At 41.7% G+C, this 27,210-nt stretch overlaps 2 protein-coding genes across 4 annotated transcripts in view; one reads left to right on the forward strand and one right to left on the reverse strand.

Annotated features, from left to right (window-relative positions):
• Nucleotides 1-1,555: 1,555 nt before the first annotated feature.
• Nucleotides 1,556-10,689, reverse strand: si:dkey-206f10.1 (adenylate cyclase type 8). Its single transcript, XM_041064305.1, has 20 exons — nt 10,522-10,689; nt 8,937-9,680; nt 8,102-8,251; nt 7,767-7,897; nt 7,349-7,460; nt 7,093-7,220; nt 6,843-7,001; nt 6,493-6,727; nt 6,210-6,380; nt 5,947-6,047; nt 5,354-5,555; nt 4,705-4,791; nt 4,366-4,526; nt 4,183-4,264; nt 3,787-3,945; nt 3,284-3,430; nt 2,851-2,943; nt 2,630-2,744; nt 2,282-2,484; nt 1,556-1,771 (listed from the first exon to the last, which is right to left on the reverse strand). The coding sequence occupies exons 1-20, from the start codon at nt 10,675-10,677 to the stop codon at nt 1,556-1,558; spliced, it is 3,552 nt and encodes a 1,183-aa protein (XP_040920239.1). The 5' UTR covers nt 10,678-10,689.
• Nucleotides 10,690-14,987: 4,298 nt separating this feature from the next.
• The window catches only part of LOC121199545 (protein EFR3 homolog B), a 28,137-nt gene continuing 15,914 nt past the window's right edge, over nt 14,988-27,210 (forward strand). Inside the window, exons 1-3 of one of the 3 annotated variants that reach the window (XM_041064331.1) lie at nt 14,988-15,136; nt 15,616-15,754; nt 25,866-25,942. In XM_041064331.1, coding sequence (XP_040920265.1) covers nt 15,748-15,754; nt 25,866-25,942 — 84 coding nt within the window. In that variant the 5' untranslated portion in view covers nt 14,988-15,136; nt 15,616-15,747. Of the gene's footprint in view, nt 15,137-15,615; nt 15,755-16,738; nt 16,840-19,303; nt 19,322-25,865; nt 25,943-27,210 lie in introns of those variants that run through there. The other 2 variants (XM_041064332.1, XM_041064330.1) reach the window with 2 other exon arrangements.

Consider the following 27,210-nt stretch of genomic DNA (forward strand, 5'->3'; position numbering starts at 1 on the left):
TGAAGCAAACAACCTTCAGGCTTCCATGCTTGGTTGTGCCTTTGCTGCTTCACTCAGCTGGAATCTGAAGAAGCCATGCAGGCTGCAGGAAATGCAGTCGACCTGCTTGACTGCTCTGGAAATATCAGTTGGTAAAGCTGTACAAATCCTCCTGATGGGAAAATTACTTTACTTGACAGTGATTAGCAGAGACACTAACAAATAAAGAACTTAAGCCCTTACTTTATATTGGGCACAAAGCATCAAAATGAATCAGGTGCACAATTAAAATGAAATAATACCACTCGATTTTATAGTGGTTACTGGTTTTATTAGCAGAAATTGAACACTATTACACTTTTTTGTATAAATGATTAAAAAATAAACATAACATCTCGGAAAAATGAATAATAATCTGAGGTATAATACATACATTGATAAAGACCTTTGGTTCCTTTTCTTTACATGTAGATGGGCTCATGGATTTACAACCATACCCTTTCGGTTTATCTAACTTTGAAAAAGTCTGATGGCTCCAGTAACTGAGTAAATCTCTGCAAATCCCCTAGAGTTTAAAGAAACTCCATTCAGATTCATATGGTTTTCATATAAGTGCATCAATATACATCAGGCCTACAATAAAAAAAAAAGTATTATTACATCAAGAAAATGTGACCAGGGATGTGTTTTTGGCATTAATGTTGGTTCACCAAGCCACGCTGAAAATAAAACTGTAGTAAACTGACTGAAGTGAGAGCACTCATAGTGTACTGAGGCAAAACTGAATTGGCTGTGGTGTGATTGGTCACATTCATGTGTTTGACAAAAAAAAAAAAAAAAAAATCAGTATTACTGACAGCGACTGAATGAAAATTGATGAAAAGTACCACCTCACCGGGAGCTATGAAGAGTAGTCACAGAAAATGAGAGTATGAAACCAAGCTGCAATCAAGACTTCTGTTTGCTGTTGCATTATTGTATGTTTATAGAAATAAAGTAGCTTTTAAACATACATTTAACAACACTAGTAGTACAAATAATGCATCAACTCACAATATGAAATATACTAAAAAATTGTAAAAATAATGCGATATAAGACAGTAAAAACACTAATCAGTATTATATAGGCCATCGGTCTTCTATGAGAGGTTGAACTGTTTTGAGGTATTCTGTGTTTTGGCTTAGAGGTCAGAGTATCATCACAGCAAAACAAAAAAAAACAAACCAAACTGAAAACAGGGCTTATAATGTGTAGATATGGCAATAAAAAAAACAGAAAGCAGTGCTTTCAAGATACTTATAAAAAGGAGGCCGGTAGCACAATTAGGTCCTTTCTAAGCAAAGTTCAGAACACACCACTCTATCATTCATTCAAAGGTTAAAGGTCAGCCTCAGAACTCAAGAAATCTGACCATGGATGAAGGAAGAGGACACTGTCATGAGGGAAAACTGGATCCTGTGACCAGTGTGCAGCTAAATTTGTTATGGCAAGAACAACAAAACTGTAAACCAGCAGAAACAATATGGCTGGACTGTGTCCTCCTCTATCTGCAGTCATCAGATCCTAACAGTCCCCTCAGCACTGCAGGGTGCGGGGACTAAGACCGAACCCCCCATTGGTCTCTCTCATCTTCTCCTTGTGTCTTGCCTGGACGAGACCAAACACCACTCCTGCCAGCGTCATGCGTCCCGCTGTCCGCCCCCTGACGTGGCCATCTGTTCCTGTGTTCGCTCTCTTGCTGCGCATGGTGCTGATGAAATAGGTGCGGACTTTCCCCTGGCACTCGCTCACCTACAATGACAACAGTGGTCGCGCAATTTGTTAATCCTTTCTCAGATATATAACACTCCTTCCTGAACAGATATGCAAGGAGGCGACATGTTATACTTTGTTTGATCTGTCTGTTGTCTCTTTTCACCAGTAGATGTCCCCCTTGTTTCAGTTGCTTCCTAATGCCAAGTAGGCTTTATTTCTACACTTGTGCTGATTAGTAATTGCCTTTACTTGTGTCTAGGTCTATTTTAAGCTGTCCACTCCTGACCCAGCACAGGTTTTCACCTTCTTGGACTGGAAAAACCTTTTCAGTCTCTGGTCGTACAATCACTTTTAAAGTGATTGTTTCTCATGTTACTGTGGCAGTTAGAGCCTCGTGCTCTACCTTCGTTTCAGAACTTACTGAACTTACTCAACATTGCACCTTTTCAGTAACACACTTTCATTCTGCATTTCTTACCGAGTAGGGATATAACCACTGCTAACAACAGCACGTACAGAATCAGCCTCCATCTTTCTGCTACTCACCCCCTTGACAAATATTTCTCCACGTAGCTCCAGGATAAAGCCCCATTCTGCCAGGATCCTGCGCGTGGCCTCGGGTACCTGGATGCGTCCGCTAACACCTGTGCTGTCCATGCGGCTGGCCAGGTTCACTGTTGACCCCCAGATATCATACTGCGGCTTTGTGGCACCAATCACACCTGCGACCACTGGACCGTGGGCAATGCCTGTTGGAGTCCAACAAAGAAAAGGATTTACTTTAGACAAAAGAGATGGGTCTATGACACTAGGTGTCTTAGAGAATTGTGCATTATCAGCAATAGTTTGTTTATGTGAGTGTGAGTGTGGGAGGTCGGCCATTTAGCCACTTACCCACACGCAGCTGAAAGTTTTTGGCAGAGTTCCTGTTAATCTCTTTCAAGGTCTCTTGCATAGCCAGTGCAAACAAAACCAGCTCGCTCAGGTGATTCCATTCATCCATGGACGCCTGAGAGGGAGAGAGAGAGACAGAGATTAATGGCGATGGAAGGGTAGGCAAAAAAAAATGCAGGCAAAACAAAATAATGGAGACTATCTACAAGAAGATCTCCCACCTGTTTGTCTGGAGCTAAACCTGAGGCTGCCATGTAGCAGCTCCCAATGGTCTTAATCTTCTCCACGTAGTGGAAGTAAGACTCCTCCAACAACTTATAAGAAGAAGCATTTAGAGATAAAGATACAAAATTACACTCCAGTCTCCTATAAAGGAGTTAAGTTATGCAATGAGAAGAAATCCCATTTGTCAACAGCAAGACCTGGATTGAATGACACCGTCTGTGCCTTACTCATTCTTATCAGCTGAAGAGGAAGGTAAATGCTGTTTCTGTTTCAATTGCTCTGATTAAGTACCAGGAAATATACTGTATATCTGTTCTATACTATTTTAACAAGTCATCCGTTGCCCCACAATATAGTTAAGCACATAGTTACATAAATAATCTGAAACTGCTATATAGAGCACAGTTTAATTTTCAGTCTTATAGTTACCTCATCAAAGCCAGCAATGATCTCATTCAGCAGTCGGAGGCAGTCCACTCCTTCATGTTTGATCTCTTTCTCCTCAAAGTACTCATTGAACCCATCAATGGAGGCAAACATAACACCCACTTCATCATAGGACTGGGCGTAAAGCTCCTGAAATGAAAATTGTGTCATACACAGCAATCTTGACAGGAGGAAATCTTAAAAGCCAGCCCACTGAAATATCTGATATGAAAATCAGGTTGCACATTTCCTATCCCATATATTTATTACATTTATTACCTAACATTTTCACATAGACATTCATTCATCTATTCCAATATTCAAAGAAAGTCAAAAACAGTAGTATCCGTTAGTATTTCCCAAACATTATTTTACAATAATTTTTTATTATTATCATGTATTTCTGTTCTACCTTGATAAGGGAACTTCAAAGCCATGGGAAGAGTTGTGTGAACTCATTGTCAGAGTCAGAGGTGAGGTCAAATGTGTCAGGAAATTTTCAGTACCTCATCGTTCTTGCTCCGGTCCAGGAAATGTCGTGCTACGTGCACAGGCAGAATGTTGTGTAACAAACACTCGTTGTGTTCCTGCAACTCTCTCATATCCTCCACTTCCTGTTGGGCCTGCAAACGCCACAGGAAGTCCAATCTGGCAGTGGCCTCCCACTGGAGCATAAAGGGAAGATACAGCATCTATCAGAGATCACCTGCTTTTATGCGACACACTCATTTACCCATCTTCCCAACAGTCTTGGTCTCAATAATGCAGACTAGAAAAAACGATTTCATGATCACTGACTAAAATGAATATCCAAACTGCAATATAAAACACAACAAGCTAACTAAAGGAAATAGCAGCAGCAAGGCTTAAACCAGGGAAAACTTCACTGAGTTTAACAGTACCTGCCGTCCATTGTAGAAGACAGCAACGATAAACATCACCATGAGAAGGATGGAGATTCCTTTTCTCCTGATATAGTGAGACCTGCACAGACGTTAATGAAGAGAAGTGGAATAACTAAAGAGATGTTCGGCCTAATAGTAGTACAGAAGGAGAAAATGCATGTTACCGTGTTTTGCACTGACCTGTGCAGCATATCATGGCGCGTGAGTGTGAGGAAGGCCAGGTGGATGAGGTAGGAGTATACAGCCACCGCCAGCAGCAAAACCGCCAGCTTTAGCAGAGAGTTGAGACGCAGAAACACGGCACAAGTCACCATGGCGATCACACCACTCAACACAAAGACCTGAAGAACCAGCAAAGTAGAGAATTTAAAGGGGCTGAAGATGAATACGATTTAATGACCAGATGTTTGTGACGACAAGTATTGTTTGTGAAATTGGGATGAACTAACAGGAAGTCATATAAAATCTCTTCAGGTAACATATTGTGAAATTAAAAATATAAACTACCCCTGTCCTCACCTCAGGGTAACTGCAGACAGTGAGAGGACGTGAGTTAGTTCTGTCCATTACATCAGCCTCTGCTGTGTTTGAGAGAATGCACCATACCTGCACCCAGGCAAACAACACACAAAATACATATCACATCAAACCTCTGACAACTAACAAAAGGCAGAAAAAAGGAGTATCACAACAAAACAGACACACATTTCTTATTTAGACAGATTAAGGATTGGAACAGGTCTTTGTATTAATGAACTTCTCCTTTGGACTGGTGTTATTGAAAAAAATAAAAGCACAGCAAATAATTTTTTACTAACTGAACAAATCTCCATTGTAAGCACAGAAAACCAAGTGACTTTGTGCCTCATTTTCAACACTTTTTGTGTTAGTAGTACTGTGCTATTTATCAAGCAGGCCTGGGAGCACAGTTTCATGTCAGGTGTACTGTGAGCGTCAGCAGGGAGGTGAGACTTCTTCTATATGCAAATGCATTTTAGAAGGGTTCATGCAAATAATGGGAGGACATGATAAGTGTGTCTGACTGCTCTTTCATCTAGATTTACTAATGTTTGTGCAATTTATGAGGGCCAGTTTTATGTGGAACAGAACATTTAATGAACGTCTTCAACTATGTAAACCTGGCCCCGTGTTTGTTTTGGTCCCTCACCATGTCAGCAGAGGCCAAGCCAAAGTTGATGATGATGGCAGTGAGAGTGAGAAGGTTGCGGGCACTGTTGTTTTCATGGATCCAGCAGCACAAGTGTTGCAGTGCTGTAGGAGCCCATTTAAACTCTTCAGCCAGAGCCAGCACCAGCAGCAGCATGTAGACAAGCAGAAAGACTGAAAACTGGAGGACGGCTGGGAACAACCTGCAGGAAAAGAACACAGGAGGAGGACAAGAGGAAGAAGAAGGGTGTGAGTAAAGGTACAAAAATGCGAATCCATGGTAGAATTAGGAAACAAGAAAGTCTGTGACACATTTCAGTCTTGAAACCACCTGCAGAAAAAGTTAAGATAAATAACAAAATATTAGATATGATGGTTTTAAGATGACAAAGCATCTGGTGTAATGATTTTATCACTTGTTGTTGTTGATTTACAGGGAAAATGTCGACAACCAACAAGGCAATATTAATGGAAAAATATGATTGAACTTTAACATATTAATTAAGAGTTTAAGTTTAAATAAATGGGCATATAGGAACCATTCACACCTATAAACTAAAGTCAGCTGACTGATCAGGGTTGGTATTTTCCTACCTGGGAGCAGGGATGAGGGTCTGAGCAGCCAAGAGAAAGAGAAGCATGATGAAGGAGCAGACCAAGTTGGAGTTGAACATTTCGTCTCTCATCTGGGAAAACTAGGCCAACCAAAAGAGATCAAAGAGAAATCAACATCATTGGCTTTGTGGCACTTGAGGCACTGGCACATGAACATGCTTTTTGTCCATAAAGTACACGACTTTCCTAACTTACTTTCCCCATACCAACAACTTTCCTAACCCGCCTCTAGACCTGCATACCTTGTCCTCAATGTGTGTGTCCTTGAACACCAGGGTCAGTGGAGTAATGTGCTCCTTGTGCATACGCTCACTGCTTCGGACTTCTATAGCGTGTTTGATGCGTTTGTTGATTTCCTTGGAGGTGGACTGCCATATGTTGGGCAGCGAACCATTTGTAAAGGAGGCCAGGATCTACAGTACAAAGAAGGAATATGAATAGTGTGAAACAGATTTTTTACTGTGTAACAATAGGCACACAAGACCATGACAATAATATTTTCCTATGTCGTATCCCTGCACCTACACTGTTCATGTCAATGATGCTCCCAAAAGGCATCTCTGGGATCCAGGTTCGATTTGTTTTCTGGACTTTGGGGGGCTGAGCCTGGTCAGCTATGTTCCTTTCCTCCTCAGGGCAGATGAGGAAAGTGTCTATATTGTGTTTCCTCAGAAACTCGTTCCTGTCACGGCCATGACCATCCTCTGTCTTGTAGGTGCCCTCTAGACAGTCCAGAGTCGCCCTTGAGATGTGGATGCGTCTGGATGGTGGCGAAGAGAAGCAGAAAAAATTATTGGTGATGTACAAAGAAACACTCCCCAGTCATAAAAAAAGAGGAAATTAATTACTCTGCTGTTACCAGCAGAGACCCTCACCCTGGTATTCCCCCTGCTTCCAGCATGTTGGCAATGCCCACGTCCCAGGACCAGACGTCAAACTGCCATTTCTGCAGCCCGAGCACCCCACATAGGACAGAGCCTGTGTGGATCCCGATCCTCATGTCCATGTCAAAGTTCAACTGCTTCCGTACACACCTGGTGTTGGAGAGAAGTCAATGCAATATCCGTCTTGTATGAATGTCTGTTGTTTTGTGATAGATAACCCCTCTACTGAGTTAAGACTAACCGTATTGTGTTGATCATAGCCAGGCCCATCTCAACGCAGTAACGGGCATGGGCACGCTGTGGCTCAGGGACCCCTGACACACAGTAATAACAGTCCCCCAGTATCTTTATTCGCAGGCAGTGGTGCTCCTGTCATGAAAGAAGACACCAGGGGAGTTAGATGAAGAGTGACATTGGAATAGAAGTTGTGTCGAAATTATATTTCTTATCTAAAAATAAAGCAAAAATAGATGAATAGAAAGTGCTCAGGTTTTCACCTCTGCCAATCGGTCAAAACGTCCAAAGAGCTCATTGAGGGTTCGAACGAGATCCTGGGCCGACAGGTTCATGGACAACAGGGTGAAGCCCTTGATGTCTGCAAAAAGGATGCTGCAGAGAGGAGAGACAGAGAAAGAACAGTGAAAGAAAGAATTGTAATCCATGACACGTTCAAACTATTTTCAAGTTCCCTGTTGAACTGTTCTGTCACAGTCAACACACGCTGGACTATTTATAACTCAAACTGTTTGCCATTTGAAAAAGACCATACCTATGAGAACCTTTTTTTCCTGAAATCCTCTAATATAAAAAGCTGATAATCAGATTTAATTTGCTATTTTACCTTATATTTGACAATTCCAATTCAGAGATGTGAATATAAGCCTTGTAAATACTGTTGTGTGCGTATGTGTGTACCTGACGTCTTTGTATTGGTGGATGTAGATCTTGTGAAACTCCTGAGGATTGAGTTCATCCTCCAAAGAGCTCATGTCAGCTATCATCTCCAAGGCAACAAAGCGAGGCAGGATTGACAGCACCAGACGCTCCTGTGTGCCAACAGAATAAACCCAAACTGACTGTGTGTTATAACCAGCATATTTACACACAGTTTACAAGAGAATTTAGGATGTCTTTCTATCCTTCCATCTACAAAATGATAAAAACAGTCTGCAGTCATCATAATATTGTACATCCCTTTCCACATATTCCTCCAAGTCTAACCTATTGCACAATGGCAGCCTTCATACTACCTGTCTCTGGTTCTCTTGCTCTAGTTTGAGGCGACCCTCGATACAGCGCCGTGTCTCCAGGAAAACCTGTCTCTGGGTGTGGTCTGTCAGGTAATGGATGAACAAGCCAGCTGTGTTCATACCCAGGTACAGAAGGCCTTTGGCAAACACCTACATCCACGGGAAAATTTACATTCATTCACTTACATTTAAGCAGGAACACCCAAAACACATGGGCTAAAAGCAATAGATTAAAAATAGCAAGTGGACTCTATCTGGACATAAGAGGCAGAGCAGGCAGAGGGGAGACGGATAAAGAGGTTAATTGGAAGAATATCACAAACAGAGCCTCAGTGGGCTTTACTGTCCGCATTTGCCAACCTTAACTCTTTAAGTCCAATAATTGGCTTGTAGTAATTCCGGTATTAAATCCAATTCATGGCTGAACCATGTCTTGATCTGCATGATAAGCAGGTTCATTTCAAAAGAATGTTTACACTTTGAAAAATGGGAAATGCATTGAGGATTAGAGACAGCCAAAAAGGAAAATTTGCATTCTTAGCCGATGTTTTATACAATCTTAGGACACTGTCCAACCATGCACAGCAGGAAGAGAGAGAGAATGGAAACTTAGCTTCAACATCAGTGATAAAAAAATTTATAGTATAGTTTTGCACTATTGTAATATCTTGAAGGATTGTATCCATTAAAGGAACATAGGTTTGATACCGAGTAATAAAAAGAAATTTCAGACGTAACATTTTGTCAGCTCTGTCACTCTGAGGACTGGGGGTGAATATTGTTAAGTTTAATATATCAGCATTTATCAGTCCAGTTAGTGAGCTGATTTCCTCACCTTTCTCAAAAGCACCGCATCATTGTAGTAGTGCACTATCTCCACCAGAAGGTGCAGCATTGAGGTAAAGGAGCCAGCGCACATGGCCCACAGCAGAGGTAATGGCAGCAGTGTGTATGTGGCGAACAACGTGAACAAAACGTACCACGATGGGTCTTTTTCTAGTCCATAAACCAGTCCTCCCAGCACCTGTGTGGTCTGTGAAAGCCAGCTAGCTAGGCCAGCATAGTGGAGCCACTGTGGGGACATGGAGTCTTTGCAGGTTAACACCACGACGCACAGTGCTACAGCTAACATCATGAAAATGCATGTCAGGCAGCCACGCAGAGTGTCCGTGACTGCCTCTGGGGCCAACACTAGGTAAAGAACCAACACGTGCAGCTTGGCCACAACATCGATCACATTTGTGATAGCCAGAGAGTTGCGTCTTTGGTGAGAAGAGTGTTGCTGGTAAAGTTTTTCCAGGTCACGGGACTTGAAGATGTGCCTCAGGGTGGGTATGTAGACACCACGAATAGAGTGACCCCAGTGCACAAAGAAGTCAGCATCACTGGCATAGTCGTTATAGGAACCTCCAACACTACTGTGTGTGCTGGTGGAGCCGCGGGCCTGGGAAGGGTGGACTCTGAATGTGGAGGAGCGGCGTTTTGTGAGCCCACGTGAAGCCTTGTTGCGGATTTGTCTGTTGATCTCCTCCATGTAGGTGTCTGTTACAAAGATTTTGCGTGCTGGTTCCACACCAACCTATAATAATGCAAAAGAAAACCAGATGTGTTTACCATAACAAGCCCTGTTCCCATTCTTTTAGCCGAAATTACCATTACCACTCCTTTAACAAGGGACCATTTTAACAGTATGTTAATGGGTTTATAGTGGAAAGCTAACTAATTATGGCAATTTCAAAAGTATCTTCTTATCTATGTGGAATACTGTTCTTTCATCACAAACATGAACTCCTGGACACTGATCTATGAGCAGTGCAACCACAGACCCTTTAAAGGGTTGGCTCAACAGAATTACAACAAACTTGCATCATTTTCTCAGTTACCCCTCGTTTTATCCATGCAGATAATTTTAGTGTTACTTGGTCGGGTTTTGTGATATCTATACCTATCTATTTGTCTGTGATTTTGGCTACCACCTCAACACAGTTGAAGTGAATGGAATTTAATTTGTGGTGCTCACAGCATCAACACATTTTATTTGTAACTGTGTGAAAACCAAAAATCCCAAACTACCTACAGGGTGAAGCACCATAGGTGACAAAATAGATTTTTAGTTATCTGGGTGTAGTGACCCTTTAAATAAACTTACATTGAATTATAAGATGTGATTACTGCATGTACAGGCTAGACTGCTGTGGCCTTATAATTCATGATCACATTAAACATGAGTTTTAGTTCAGTTTTCCTTAGTTTGTGTAACATGAGTCAGAGCTGTAGATGATACCATGTCTGTTTCAGGACGCACAGTCCTCATAATATTTTAGGGAAATATGTACAAAACAATAGAAAACACAACAGTACAAACAACTCTTCCATCTGGATGCAACAAATCTACTGATGACTGTGGGATAATCAGTCACCTGGGCGCTGAGTTCCTGTTGGATGATGATGTGTTTTACAGCATTCTGCCACAGCATCTTTTTCCGCCGCAACCCAGGAGACAGGGTCGCGGTCAGGCAGGGCGGCTCACACAGCCCCACGGGGGAGACCTCTGTCGTGTCAGCGAAGGTCACCATAGTGATGACCTTAGCTGACCCTAGCTGCTGGTCTCAGATCAGGAGGAGGCGGAACCCTGCAAGAGCGGGAACAATGACATTGCAGGAGGTGAAAGAAGAGGAAAAGGAGGTGGTTAGTGAAGATGTCTTCACTGATATTTTGATTAAAAAAAAAACACATCACTAAGAGGTTTTAGATCTTCTTAGCCTATTTAATATCTTACTGTTCATAAAAGTCAAAGCCACATCAACATGACAAAAACTAGAGCTGAAATGATTAGTCTATCAGCCCAGCTAAATCCTCATTTTAGCCTGATGTAAATCTATACATCTTTAATGGCCACACAGTGTCTGTGTGAATTTGTTTTCAGTGCTGCATGAGCAAATATTGTCAGCAGCACAAAATTTTAAATGATTAATGTAATTCATAGTAATGGACAAAAACTTGCTTCACTTTGATAATTGTTCCATTTCTGCTGACCGTGGCATGGAGGTCACAGTTTACCCACTTTCTAACATCTTCATTACAGTTTCCACTTTGTGCTGCAACAGCCTCAGAATTTGAATTTGAACTTACTTTTAAAAACAATGATTTAGGCGGACAGACCTGACAATGCTGCACAGGTTCAGTATGTTGGAAAGAGCCACCTGGTAGGCTCCACGTGCTGACACAGTGTGTGCCAGAAGTAAGGCAGCTTTCCAGCAAATTATCTGGTGGCCAGATTTAGACTTGAGCTGGTTAATGCCCGGAGTTAAACTCCTCCAGGTCGTCCTGGCTCTAGATGCTGCTGTCCCACCCACTCACAGTCCACTGTCACCAGTCTGATTCTCACCAAGATCATGTATCCAGACTGCACAGACTGGATATTATAAAACACTTCATATTAATTTTTAATTAAGGCTGTCACCATGGCAGCTGACAAATATTCCCCCCGTGAGTGAATGGTATATTATGGCAATCTCTCTATCAACTTTTTAACCACACACCAAGCCCTGAGACTTTCTCTGCTGTGGAAGGATCATTTGTAATTCGGCTGTGACAGGCATACTGCCAATTATAGCACTCTACAAAGTAAAATGCAGTCTTATTTACTGCATTTTAATGCATGCACTTTTTGAATTTATTCTCCCTACATGCTATAGTCTACACCTAACAAAATAAAACTGACCTGTATTGTTTCACATGTCGTGTACCCACTCCTCATGTCCAGCTTTTGCCATAGGACATATTTGGTCAGCTCGCCATAGTCCACATTTTCTGATTCCATTGCACAGGATCTGTATACGAATCTGACAATAAAGGCATAATCCTTAAATGGGAAAATGAAACTTCAAGTATTCCCCACTGAATCCAAAACTGATGAGGAGAGGACGATAAATGGCCAGCCAAGATGTGTGGTGTCGTTCTGGCAGGATTGTGGGTCACCACCTGGACTGTTTTGAAATGAAGTCAACAACTGCCACGAAGCAGAGCTGCAGCAGTGAGGAGTGCAAAGAGGATTAGTTAGTCAGCAGCCACTCTCACTTGCTTACAAAGCTGAGGTCACTGGCACCAAGGCAACACCAAGGTAAATGCAATCAGGCTATATTCATATGATCTCTCTTTCATCCAATCTATATTTTTCTTTTTTCATTCACTCTAACCCCATTCTGATGTCATGGTGTACCCAGACAGCAGACCCATTGACTGACTGACTGACTGACTGATCAACTGGCTGAAAGTTTCACATAAATTTTCTCTACATGTTCTCATTACAAACACTGATACAGTGATATAATCCTTTGTGTCTTTTGTGCTAATTAACATGATGTATCATAGAACTGTCCTGATTCGCTGGCACACCGGGTTTCTGGTGCATACTAATGTTGTTTTCACAAGTAATTCTTCAAAAGATGAGCTGGATTAAATATCTGCCTGCTGTAGTAAAGAATTTGCCCACAGTACACTTTTTTTTTTTTAAGTTTAAAACATGAACTTTGTGCAACGTCAAGATAAACTGTACAGTTCATCAACAAGGTAAAGAAACAGCAGAAGGATTTAATGACTCAGAGGGAAACTCAAACACAGGCCCACAAAAGAAAATAACAGCTAGAACAACAGATGTAGTGAAGCAGACCTCAGTATGGATGATGATGAGACCTTACCAGGCTGACAGCATCAGCAAGAGTGTGGTCCCTATTGTTGTAAGCTGTTTAAAGTTTTTGAGACTTGCTTTGCTAATTGTATCCAGGCAACGCACAAAGCCCCTAAGGCTGATCTAATGAGTTCCCATCTGTCCCACCATGATTGTGAGGCTCAGACCTTTCTTGCTGATTAGTGTACATCTAAAAATAGCCACCAGGTCTAAGACAATTAGCTCTACTATAACTGCTACTGCATCAGATAGATCTCTGACACTTGGCAAGCACGCAATAAAGTCCCTTTTAATATGTTAAATTAGCTGTCACTGTTACTAGAATCAGCAAGGGAGACTGAGCAAATCAGCGTAGATCCTTTTGGAAGAACGCTGCATTATTGTTCATTATTAGCACTTGAAGTATATGCTTGTCTGTCTACTGTACACATTCAATCTTTTTTTATTTAGTGACTCTATTTGGAGCACCTGTGAACTTGTGTGCCTGAGGGAGGAGTTAGAATGGGTTAGTCTACTAAAGACAAAACCCCAGAAGCTAATTAGTATTAAGGATAACTGCTTCGGCTGCCCACTAATCACCTGATTCTCATATGAGCTCAAGTCAAACCAGCAACAGAACTGACCCTATGGTCTACGAGCTTGCCAAAAATTTTACTTACGCAGGACACAGAGATCTGTTTGTCTTCTGTTGGTGTGTATCACAAATGCGCTGTGCAAGCGTGTGGGTGTGGCGTAAGCCTACAGTTGGACAGTGAAGGCAGGCTAGAGTTCGTTGGCAGTTGTATCTCTTGTTAGTTACAACATGGACCGGTCAGTTAGGGTGAGAGATAAGATGCATAACAAAATAGAGACTGTTGGAAAACACTTTTATAATGAGGCAGCTATTTCCCATCAGTCAAAACAATATGTTGCATCAAAACAATTTTACAAATTTTCAACTAACCACTGACAGATTATGAGATGTTGGACTGTTTACAGTCCTTTGTCCTACCAAACAGCCCCCACCAAAGATGATAGAAAGAAGCACTAGGTCAAAAGATCCTTATTCTCCTGCTGCAATAAATGTTTCTTTTGAAGGTGTAAGGCTGGCTTTATTGGCTTTAATGTTGTTATATCTTCAGTGCAGTATTAAATCGGATTCTGATGGCGCTCTTAGCCTGTCTGACAAGAAATATCAAAACCATAGGCCCTGGCTTGGGGGCCCCCCAGACCCCATAGGCCTGTGCCCAGTAGACCTGTTTGGTAATCCATCCATGCAATGACCCTGAAATACTTGGCAGCTTATATGAGGGTCGCATTTTCTGCAAAATTCTTCAAATGGATTTCTTCTTTTGCACTAAAATACAATAACCACTAGCAGTTACAAGTGTATCTTGAAACAACAACCTCCCAAACTTCTGTTTTGAGCTTCAGCTTAGGCATCATTAGCTCAACTTAACTCTCCTACTGTAGATGCTATCCCATTCAAAATGTGTCACACACCAAGAACTGTCTAATGAACACTTAAAGACATGCCAGCAGCACGAGGCATGGGAGGAAAAAGTACAGCTAGATGAAAGAGTCGTGGATCCCATGGCTTAGTGGAGTTAAGAGACCCTGGGAAGTAAATGCCTTAACATGCTATATGGTCCACTGAGAAGAACGAAGTTTAGACTTAAAAAAAAAGGGGGGGCAGATAAAGTGATGCAACATGCCCAGCAAGTCCGATCCACGGAGCAAATGCTCAGGTTTCAGCTATGAGAAACTTAGAACAAACCTGTTTTTAGATAAGATCATAATCTCTAGAATTTGATTTTATGGCTTAAAAAAAGACTTCAATTAGATTTCTTCTGACTCACTGCTGTCGCCGACTGTTTAAAAAGAAGACTTGTTGCAAAAGCAGGATGCCCTATTTTTATCTGTAGATCTATACAGTCTACAGAGTGCAAATTCTTTTTATTTTTAATTATTATTCATAAATTATTGTAGTCTACTAATCATAGTGGTTTGACATTTAGTTTTACACACGCATTTTCATTCATATATCATTTATTTGGTCGAACATCTTACCTCTCAGTTACGTAAATTTTGTTTGCTGCCCAATATTTATCAATTAAACAAAAGACAGAAAACCGGTACTGTGTGTGTGTGTGTGTGTGTGCGCTCGGCATGTGTTAAAACATTACTAAAGCTACTGTCCAGTGGTGGGCTGTCACATATGTACAGCTAGCCAGTAACAGCTGGTAGCTGGAGGAATAGTAACTAAATGAATGGTTTCCTGCTATAGCTGAACTTTACTCACGGCGGTTGACGTCAACTGCCCGTATGCTACACACTTCAAGGACTTTAATTTTGTTCACTTCATGGTAAGTAAAGGGTGTTGACAGTGATTAACGCTGTTCATATGAGCGCAGCCACAGGCTTCTCGTTAAGGGCAAGTCAAGCAGTTAGCTAACGTTAGCATACTAGTAGCATGGGCGAATGCTAGCTTAACCTAATACTATAATGTCTACATTTGAATAATAAGTTAGCCGTGTTTCATTTGGTTAAGCGCAAGCTTGTGTCTAAACCTCAAAATCGAAATCAGGGGAAAACCTTATCAGGAGAAGACAAAGTTAAATGAAAACATAAACTGACGGCTAGCAGTGCTAGCGTTATTTTAATTTACTGGCAGCTGTCTTGATTTGGAATTTATATCCGGATGTGATAAGATGATAAATTTCACAATTTGCTTGTCACTGGCCGGACAAACTTTAACACGTGGTATTTCCCGTAATGTGATAGGCTCAAAATATCACAAATTTGTGTTAGCCATGAGCTAACTTGGGCATACTAACTTCCACAGGCCAAAGACAATCCAGCGGTTTTCCTGATTTTCGAAGCGCCGGTGGAGACTCATTTTTGGGCTGAAGTGCCGATCTTTTCCCTGCCACTGTGAACCTGGAAGAACAACGCCACCTTGTGACTAGCATCCAACATGACAGGTGAGTAACACCCAAGTGTCAACACACCTGCTGCACCAGCACATGAAGACATAATAACATAATAACTGAGGCAGTGCAGGAAAGTTGTTGAGCACGTCAAAACTAGTTAAATGAGCTGCCTAATCCTAATCCTAAATAAACCATTGCTGATTGTGAAAAAGTTTTTTGCAAGAAACTTTGCGTGAATGTTCCAGGTGTGTATGTACATGCAAATGATGTACCTGTTGTGCAGCAAGTGTGTGAATTTGCACAGAAATCACTCACCAGACATTTTGCCTGTGTTGGTATTCGCTGATGGGTACAATCCTTGAACCTCAAGCCCACTGACTGAATGGCTGTCCCACGGTTCCCCTCTTTCCCTGCTTTTCTCCACCCTCCTCTCTCTGTGTCTCCCTGTGTCTCTCGCCCAGTGAGAGACTTCTGGTGGATAGTGAGGCCCATTGTGTCAGTGAGATGTTTATTAATGAGAGAGGCACACACAGAGAGCAGAGCTGCTATTGAAGGACTAATCGCTAATCTCTTCGTTAATACGGTCAACCTGCCGATGTACTAACATAAATTACTAAGAAGCCTGAAGACAGGGATATACGAGTTGGTTTTCAACAGGGACTCTGAGAGAATTTGTTTTGGGGTGTCAAACTTTTCACAGACGTTGGATCTGCCTTTTGTGTTCAGGCTTCATCAAGGACAAGTGTATGCATATGTGTTTTATTGCAGTCAGACTGGACAGTTGTGAATTCATGTGGGTGAGAACAGCTTTGCATTTAGCTTATCTGTTAAGCAGTTGTGGATCTGAAGGTTGTTGGTTTTGTAAGTACTGGTAGGCAAGGATTAGTTTTCAAAAACTTTTAAAAATTTTAACTGAACAAGTAAGGTTTTTTTTTAGTCTGTTGCCGTACATGTTCATTTTTGGCTCAGTTCTTCTGTGTTTATGAAAGGAGCAGTGTGTGTCTGAGTGTGCGTGCGTGCTTGTGGGCTGTTGTGTGTTTGTTTGCCTGCCATGCCCTTGCCTGCGCCTGATGTCCCAGCCTCTCAGAGGCTGGCACTGGACTGTCGTACCCTTCTGGACCATCGCATTGGCAAGGGTAAGTGACAACACCGCGTCCTCTGTTCTCTCTCAGGCTCCTTCTCTGTTTTATTTCACTTAAAAGTTGCTTTGTTCTATATGGTTCCATGATGTCCGACAAAAATATATCATGCTGGAAATGGAAACTACTGTTTGTGTTCTGACTCGTTGCGAACTGCCTCCACTCTTATTATAAGCCAGAGTTGATTGAGCTCATTTAATAGTTGGTTGAGGATTCTTGAGCACTTGAGTCATTGAAAAACCATTGAGAGCAACTCTGGCAGTTATTGCTTTTTAGCACAGGTTGCTGTTGAAGAGTTTCCACTAATTAAATGGCAGTTTCATTTATTTTCACTCTGGGTCACATTTATTTGCCTTCAGCGAGAATCTTGATAGATTCCTAAAATCTTACATTAATAAAATGGTCCCTGTGGCATGTACTGTGGCTCTACTGGGAATATTGGTTCAGAACTGCTGGCATCTAAGAACAAGGGAAACAAAGCTTGATTGTGCATGATGCCAGTTATTCAAGCAAAGCAACCCCGTATGTCAACCCAAGTGAAAAATAAAACAAATTAATGGTTATTGTAAAGATAAATTTCTCCTGGAAAAGTTTATTAAAGTGTCTTAACTAAACCTGATCCAAGGTTTGACAAAATGCAGTGGACAGAAGTGTCATTCTGTACAAGGCTGCAGCCTAAACACCAGCAGCTATGCCTGCTTTTATTAGCTGCCTAAGTGAGAGAAATTTACCACCATCTTTAATTTTATTGAACCAGTCCTGATGTAACCCCGTCTGTACTCCTTGTTCAGTCACTGACAACTGAGCACTTCTGGTAATTGCAAAATCAAGCTTTAGAGAGGATCTCAGCTTTCTCACACCGGGTACACTGGTACTGTCTTTGATTGCACTGATTGTGCTGATGGTCAGTGTTGAAAATTCGTGCCATGCTATCTTTAAACTGGTGTTTGGAGTAATGAAAAACTGTGAACCAAAAAAGGTTGAGTAGGCATATAATTATATTTCAAGTACTGGTTCATGGCTGACTAGGGTGCTGCAGCATCGTGAGGTTTCTGGTGTCATTGCAAATTCATGCATTAGAGCCAATTATGTGAACATCATACCTGTTTTTATGTTTGTCATAGTTATGTCTGTGTGATGATGTACATAAACACATAAATTGATTTGAAGCTCTACCGTCTGAGAGATTTGAGCCAGTTGCTGAACAGCGCTGTGTTTATGCTCTGTGGTTTTAGAAAATGAAACCTGGAAGAGAATGAGTAAACACTGTCATCTTTAAAAGGATAGTATTTCACAGTTGTGCAGTTCTACAGCTTTGATGAGATGCAAATACCAGGAAACGTGGTTATGTAATCAGGCATTTTCTGCAATTTATCTGCATTAAATGGGCGACTGATTTAAAAAATGAAAGGCTTGTGTGTTTGAGGTTTCCACCAGCCACCGTGGCTAATAGAGCAAAAAGTTTATTTCCGGTCCTGACCAAATGAAGAAAAGACAGACATTTTGATGGCAGGATAGAAGATGGATTGAAATGTAGCAGAAAGTTGCATAAGCATAGAAGGAAAAATTGAAAGTAAGTAAAGCAGGATGCATGGGAAGATTAATGATAGAGAGGAGGGAGAGAGTGATGCTGGCAGGGGGTGGAGAGAGGGAGAAAGGAGATTGCGTGGGTGGGAGGTCTTCTCCCTCTCTACCTCTGTGGTGCACATTTCTCTCTCATTCTCTCTCTCTCTTCCCCTCCATTCTCCGTTTCTTTCCTTGCAGCTGAGAGAAATGATTAGAAATGAGGTGGGTGTGTTTGTATGTGCGACTGCATGTGAAATCTGCACTACCCCCTTGAGAAGCAGCGCTGTTGCAGAAGACAAACAGGAAAATCCAAGGTCATCACGGCACGCTTCTCTCTGACGTTGCCTCTCAGCCCCCTTTTCTGCGCGTGTGTACATGCCTGTGTGTGTATGCCCGGCAGGGAGAGTGTGTGTGTATTTCATTGCATCGAGCCAGGCTCTGCACCAATCACGGTGCGCATTCATATGCCTTTTAGCTCCAAGCACATGTGCAGGCATTTATCCCAGAGTAAGCGTTGTGTGTGTGTGCGCGCGTTTTCAGTGCCTCTTGGCACAGCAGCGTGTCTGTAAGAGCGACTGAAGCTGCATTAAGGAAACATAGGCGTCTGCACTGAGAGACTCCAACATCACGACTGATGTACGGTAAGAAAACAGTCTTTCCTTCGTTGTGAATTTGTTTGCATGTTTGTGGCTTTGAAAGCATGTGAGTAATGTGAAGCATCCAGCGTTTAGCCAGTTTTCCCACATTCTGCAAACACGTTTCCTCTTAGCTTTCATGTGATAGACTGCAGCTGTCACTACTGTATAATGTCTCCTAAACGCGTGTTAAAGGAACTTGGTCTCTTATGAGGATACTCTGTGAAATTATAGTATTAACTTACAAGGAGACGCCGCCTTCAAGATGTTTATATTCGGTAACAGACACTTTTTACCTTTGTTTCCTTCTGTTATATTTGAGGTGGCAACATTGGCTTCTCTGCACTCAGCTAACTCAGCTTGTAGTTCTGTGTGAGACATTGTCAAGCTTAGAGTATCATTCAATGGTTTTCATATTTCTTTAATATTTTAGGTAGCATGATAAATTCATGCTTCTTTGAATGCAGGAAAAGTACTAAATGTGCTGTTAAAAGTTAAAGCTTGGGATACTTTTCTTTCTGATTTTCAGATCATGAGATAATGCCTTCGGTGGAATGTTAACGTTTGCTGTCGCTCTGGTGTTACTGGGACAAGTTGAAATATGGTTCATTGATTAGCGCTAATTAAAAATGTAGGCAGCTTTGCTTTGAGTTTGCCGACTATTGATGGGCAAAGGCTTTAGTTAGTAGGCTAATGAATTATCAACACAGACACTACACACTGGAAGATCAAGCTCAATTTGGCTTCAGTGTGCACTGCTCTAGCGAGCTACTGTATGGAAATGCTGCTCTGGACTCGAGACTCTCATAGCCCAGTTTCAGTGCCTGATAGACTGTGATTCATAGTGTGTCGGATCGGCCTTGTGTCACGAGGATTGGTTGGCAGCTGGGTCTGTACATCAGAGTGTTGGTCGCATTATACCAGCCATGTTCGCCGCCACCCACACTGGATCGAATGTGTGCTTTGAATCTGACTCAATGTACAGCAATGTGGATTGATGGCTGGAAAAAAAAATGTATATACTATACATATGCCTCTGCAAAGTGTGTGCACATTGTGTCAGCAGCCCGAAGATGTGTTTTCCATAGATAGGACTCGTCGTGACAGAGAGAAGGGAGGATAAATTGACGTTGAGGCTATACAGTATTCAGTGCACTGAGTTTGAATAGCTGTCATCCCCTGCATGCCTTAGTGACAGCATTTCACATTTCTTCTTAAAGCTATCAGCTTCTTCTCTGTGATGCTCACCTTCCCTCCTCATCTGCTCTACAGCTCCCAAACTCACTGAACGACAGCTTGTGTGCATATTAGTTGGCTGTTGAACCAGCCTTGCTCATTATTTGTTATTTGCTTACACTCTCCTCGCCTGTCTTCCACTCTTTGTGTTTGTATATTGAATTGTGTGCTCACATTTTGCTGTGTGAATCCACAGTTTAAAGATGTTTTGTCCCTCCTTGTTTGCTCGATGTAAAAATAGCAGGACTTGATCTGTCTCCCCCCCTCCCGCTTATGTAATAACACCCCTGAAGGGCAACATGCTTCGTAACCATCATGAGAAGTGTCATATATTTTGCACAGGTATACGTATACAGCTTACAAAGTGTATGCCGTTTGCTTGTTTGTGTTTGTCTATGGGCCTGCGAGTGTGGCCTGTAAAACCAGTGCTTTGCATGACCCCAGGTGAGGGTGAGGTCTAAATGTGTATTAACAGCTCTTTCCCTTTCTCTCTCTCTCACAAACATTTACACACACAAACACCTAAGATCCAAACTGTGTTTAATATTCTTGCAGGGCGTCAGGACTAAATTTATTCTCTCCTGTTAGCCACGTGACTTTGGGTACAACAGAGCAGCTTTGGGACAGCAGGTGCAGATATGATACTGCAAGATGCGCTGGGCTACTTATCACACTCCTACCTTGTGTGTGTGTTTGTGTGTTTTAAATTAGTTTGAATATTCTAGTCTTGTAGATAAATTTGTTTTGTTTCAGATGTTGATGCAACCTCGTCTCGTGTTGAGGTTGGACCTTTTAATTTGTGGTGTGCTAGTGTTCAGTGCTGACTTGTGTGACCTACAGTCCAGTGGCCCTATTAATACTTGACAATGTTTGCATAATGTGCGTGGTTGATTTAAAAAAATAAATATTATCATACACAAACATGTCTTTTAGAGCTATGTATTTTTATGTTTTATGCCCCTATTTTTCTCACTTCAACATGCAATTTTTTTCTCCCATCTCTCCATCACTCTCTCACCCTAATGTGGGAACGTTAAGCTGACATCCTGGGGGAAATGGAGAGTGTAATCTGTTAATGTACCAGCCCATTGTTACAGGGATAAAAATAGCATTGTGATTGGCTGGCTCCTTGCTGTGGTGATTTGAGGTGTGGAGACCCCTGACATGTGTATACATATGCATATTTAAACTCATTCAGTGAACAAGTGCTCCCCAACTCTGGAGCACCAGGTTGCAAAAATGTCCTCTTTTTCTTTATCTTGCTCAAACGACAACCAGCAATTCATTGTTCCTCAGTTTCATTCTTCTCAAAGTGTGTGTGAGTGTTTGTGTGTGGGTTTATGTGCGAGTGCGTTTGGAAGCGCAGAGGAGCTCAGTGTCCAGCCCCTAAATGTGTTGTCAGCGTGCCATGCAGAGTGGGCGGATGTCGTGAGACCCCCTGCTATGTGTGCTTTTCACCGCTGTCTTCCAAATTCCTGTCCACCCACCGTGTTGCTCTCTCTTAGATTTTTTCACAGTAACCCACTATTACCAACACCAGAGACACAAAACAACTCTGCAATTTTTTCTTTTTCCTTTTTTTTTTCATGAACTGAATACAACTCTGAAGCTACACAGGGAATTTCTAGATTTTGAAGTTACAGGCGTGTTGGAAGCAGAACATGTAGTTCTATTCAGTGTTCTAGTGACCAGTAGGTTGATGTGCCACCTTGAGCTGCCTTTGCAAAAAAACAACTGTTCAGATGTATTGTGTGGTTGGTCTACCTCTGGGCAAACAATGGCAGCAACTTCAAGGTCACAAGAAAAAATATAGGACTTTACCTACAAAAATAACTTGCTTATAACTAGATGCAGTGGAAGTGCATATGCTTGCAGTGCACCACAGGACCGTGAAATAATATGTAAATTGCTACACCTACAGAGCTGTTAAAAATTATTGAAGATATTTGGACCAATAGCATTACAAAGTTTCCCCTGTAGCAACTTTCCCCACCCTACCTCTCTGCTGCGCTCCAAAATATCTTTCCACTGCTGCTGACAGAGAGGACAGGACAGATTTGTGCTGGACAGAGAAGATGCAATAAGTAGCACTAATCTGTGACTCATTCAATCCACCTCCCCCATCATACTTCCATCTTTGTCTCTGTCTTCTCCACTTTCCCTGTCTGCGCCGCTGTGACTCTTTCTTTATCCTCCACCCTTTCCTCCCTACACTTGGGACCCGCTGCATTTTCATTAATTCAGTGGCAACTCCTACACTCAGGCCCTGGGTCAATACAGCGAGGATGAGTGAAGGTGGTAGAGGGAGGTTGGGTGGGTAACGAGGAAGGGAGGAAGGGGAGGAGGGTGAGAGCAGTGCAGAGGCTTCATTAGTGTTTGAAGTGATGGAGGAGAGAGGAGCTCCGCTATGAATAGACATACAGCTCTCAGAGATAAGCCTGAGCACCAGCAGAGCTCCTGCTGCGGAGTTCAGCAGAACTTTTAAAAAGCAGACAGAAGCCTTGAAACAGAGGCACCTTTAAGTAGTTAAGACTGTAAAGATGCCTTTTATTCTATTAAAAGGCTTTTCAAGGACATCCTGTCTGCATTGACTACCCTCCTCCCAGGTGTAGGTCACTGATATTGTACCACAAGGCTAGTCAATGTAGGGAACAGATCCCAGAAGACAGAATTTTACTGCTTTTGGACCCTCGTGTTTAGAGGATGATCTACATACCTACAGTACTAAAAATGCCTGACCAATACTGTGTTAGGACCACATTCTCCTCATTTGAATGTATAACATAGACTATGTTCTTTTCATAACATTCACATAGTTAATATTCCCAAACATATTGAGTGTGAATTTCCTCATTTAAACAAATTAGTTTAGTAACTCTGAAGATATAATCTTGGGCTCTGGGGAAGTGGGATGATTTCTATTCTGACATTTTAAAGATTTAATCATTTTTTTATCCAAATATTGAATTAGTAATGAAAATAATTGCAGCCCTAGTATAATGTTTTGAGGTTTTTTTTTTTCTACCACAAGTCCCTGAAAATGCATGTGTGTGTGTGCTGCTTTCATTCTTTCAAGTGGTCTGTGTTCAGATTTGTTTCTGTTTTTGTTTATTCATTATAGTTCTATATCTCTGGGAAATCAAATATATTGCACAGGAAACCTGGTTGTTGCTTGTCGTGTGCTGTGATGCTATAGCAGGACTCAACCTGTCAATGCACATTGGTGAGTCAGGCATGTGCTTGCTGATTGCCTCCATCATCTGTGTGAAATGTGCACATTTTATATTGTGAACATAATTTTGTGATTTTTTTTGGGGGGGGGTGTATTACCAGTCGACAGCTGGTTTGAATATTCTAGCCTCTGTAGGAGGCTGGGTGTCTCATAGTGTGAACAGTATGTTGGTCACGAGGCACAAGGCTTGTCGCAGGCTGTGTTGGTTGGTTTCTTATATAATATTATACATTTCTTATACATTTCTGGTAGTGCGTTAAAAAGATTAAACTTACTGTCTTGATGTCATGAGTCAAGAATCTACTGTGCGTCGGATGTAGTGTATTGTGAGACAGGAGTGACTGGCAATCTTGTTAATGTCTGGTCAGTGAAGTTTTAGTGCCACATCAGCGAACAAGGCTTCAATCTGTGTGAGAGGAAACTAAAATAATGAATAATGAAACATTTTTCCTTTGGCAGAATAGAAGGAAGGAAAATGACGTTGGGAGTGAGGAAGGAAGGAAGGAAGGAAGGAAGGAAGGAAGGACAGAAGAAAAGCTATTTCTTTGGAGATTGTTTTGCTTTTGTCTACCACACACTAAATTTGTCCTGTCTCTGTTTGAAGTGTCAAGACTAGTGCGGACTAGAAAGACCGATGCATAGGAACTGATGAAGCCCCTTGGATAAGAGGCGAAACGTCTTCCCAGACAAACACAAGTCCAGTTGCCTTCGATTCAATTTGAGAGTGAGAGAACAATGACCTGGATGAATAAGATTCACAGACAAGTGTCGAGCTATCACACATCATTCATTTAACTTGACTGCATTGCTGACAGCATAATGACCTACTTTCTCTCACTACTGTTTATGACTCCTAAACTCGTATATCCTTATTTGACTAATGCAGACACATAATTACTGTTATGGAGAGGAGTGTGAAGGGTCAAAGGATTCATTTGTTTCCTTGTTTGTTTGGTTTTTTAAATTTTATTTTGTAGGTTATCCCTTTTTTCCTTGTTCTCCCAGGGACCCCTTATGACTCACCACTGCTGAATTCCTTCAACCAATCAGAATCCAGCTCTTGCTGGCTGCCTAGCTTGCTGTCTCCTCAATGCAAAGTCAGAAAAATCACTCTTCAGTGTGTTGCACTTTTCTCTCCAAGGCTGTCTTAATTGCACTGAGAGAAAGAGAGACTGTGTGTGTGTGCGTGTGTGCGTGCGTGTGTGTGCGTGCATCTGTGCCTTTGAGTTTTTGTGTGTGTTATCATCTGAGTGGCATTGTTGTGACTGCAGTGGTCGTGTGACCACATTCTTTCCATATCTGGCCTTCCAAATGTCTTTTCACTGGATTACTTTTGCTTAGCATGGGTTTGTGTGGGGGAATAAAGGCTGTTATTGTACAGCAATGCAGGTACAAACTGTGGAGGTGCTGACTAAGCTTCTGAATCCCCACAAACATAAACATATCTTATCGCATATCGTTTTTAAATCTTGGACTCAACGTTGTTTGATTGATGCCAGTACCGACATTGATGGCCGGCATTTGGCAGCTCTGTTCTTGAAGGGTATTTGACTGTGGAGTTATGTGGAAGCTTGCTATGCTTTTTGTCCCAATACAATTAAAGTTATGGGTGGAGCCCTTTCAGTCTGTCTTGTCTTTCCATATTCAGCTGCTCCCCGATGATCATTTCTATCTGTCACATCAGTCTAGACACAGCTGCACCTAATAAAATGAATGATGTGTACATTTATATTTAAGTGTGCCACTTAAAAAGGGCCGTCACAATAACAGTAACAAGACTACTGTTAATTGCAGCTTGATAGCTTACACTGTATTATTTTATCTGCTACAGCTGTGTTTTCCTTGCTGACAAGTCAGTTTAATTTAAAAAACTTACTTCTTTTCAACACTACTTTTCCACCACGGCCTCTGTGTAGATATGTTGTGAAAACAAAGACGTGATTAGTTGCTGTCTTTAAGTACTGTAAATCACAAGTTATTGACTGATTTGTGTTCCAGTGTTCACTGAATGTGTAATAAGTATAAAAATTACCACTATCTACATAGTGATTTTAACCCCACCTGCAGTATGTAGTGTCTCTAACCCTACCTTTGGAACACATGGCATAGTATAAAACATACCTTGTTACTTTGGTATTGTTTTCTTTCATTTACACAGACTTACACCGAACAGAAAAATATTGCTACCACAGTGAAGGGAAGAGAAAAGAAGACGTGTTTACTTGTTTTTCTTTCTTTTTGTTTTTATTGCATTTCTGTCAGTCATATTTTACAAGACTAATTGACCATCTCTCTCTCCCTCTCTCCCTTGTTGTTTTTCTCCCTCCTCCCTCCCTGTCTGTCATCTTCCTCAGGGGTTTGTGGTTGTTGCGGGGCACTCAGGCCTCGGTACAAGAGACTGGTAGACAACATCTTCCCAGAAGACCCAGAGGTGAGAAGCTCAAATGACTCTGTTTCTTTAGTAATTACTGGTCTTGCTGTCTTTGATAACCATTCTCCTGTCTTTTACATGATTATGTATAGAAATCATGCACTCGCTGAATTGTGGGTAAAAGCTGCTGTTATCTCAACAGATTACTGTCTTCATCAAGATTAGTGTATTTAATTGTTAAGTTAAATTTAGAAAAGGCAGAGCACATCAGAACATCTCAAAAATGTGAGAAATTAGCACTGTGCCAGATTTAGGTTTCCATCTGTAGTCCCTACGCAGGTAAATATAAACACAGCGTTGTGATAACATCTTAGATTTAGGAAAAGCGAGGTAGAGGTGATAAGAAAACTTTGCACCGCCTCCATACAGAACTTTCTTCTTCAAAGCTGTTGATATCAAACCACAGACCTCAACTTTGCCACTGCTTCTTCTGATTAACTGAGATCTGATGCAGATGACTCATAAAGAGAACTGATTTGGCTGAAGAAGAAGGAGCTGATTTGTTGCAGAGGAAGCTTTTCATGAGTGCCTCTGTCCTGATGCAGTAACCCACTTTACCTGTCAGATCTGTGGCCAGAACTGCAATACGAGCAACATAGCAGTAGGCTCAGGCCAGATCTTCTTTCCCTGTTTTGTGAGTGTGTGTGTGTGTGTGTGTGTGCACACCTGCATATTGTGCTCCCAAAAAAAGGTTTCTAAGTTGGGCTCTGAGCCGCTGTGGCTGAGACTGTAACTAACGCTGTCCCAGTAGTTTGGTAGTAATGAAGCCGTCTGATAACATTAACTCAAAATTGTGTCACACTGTGCGCACATGTGGGTGTGTGTATGTACACTTTTACTGTATTTCACTGTCTCTCCCAGATAATTGATGGTAAGCTTTTTAAATAAAGGTTGTATTTGCTGCTTGCGCCTCCTGTACTGCACTGTACAAAATGTCACTACAGTACAGTACATCTGTAGTTTGAAATTTTATTCCTGGGGTTTGCCAGCAAAGAAGAGACTACAAAGAATCAGACGTTCCTTGGTTTACTGTGTTTACATCCTACAGAAAGCTGTACAGTCTGCAGGACTACAAAAGGACTCACTATATTTAACAAAACTCCAAAATCAGCTTTTCAGCCTTAGGGTGTTGTTTCATTGTCAGCCGCCTTATTCTTGCTGTGTGATCGATTATGGATTTCAGCCACAGGATGTTTTGGAAAGGCAGACCAAAGCAGAGCCAGCCTTTCACCAATGTCTAAAACAACCCTCTGATAAGAGGAGTAGGT

Source organism: Toxotes jaculatrix, chromosome 19 (assembly GCF_017976425.1).
Source record: "Toxotes jaculatrix isolate fToxJac2 chromosome 19, fToxJac2.pri, whole genome shotgun sequence".
NCBI lineage: Eukaryota > Metazoa > Chordata > Actinopteri > Toxotidae > Toxotes > Toxotes jaculatrix.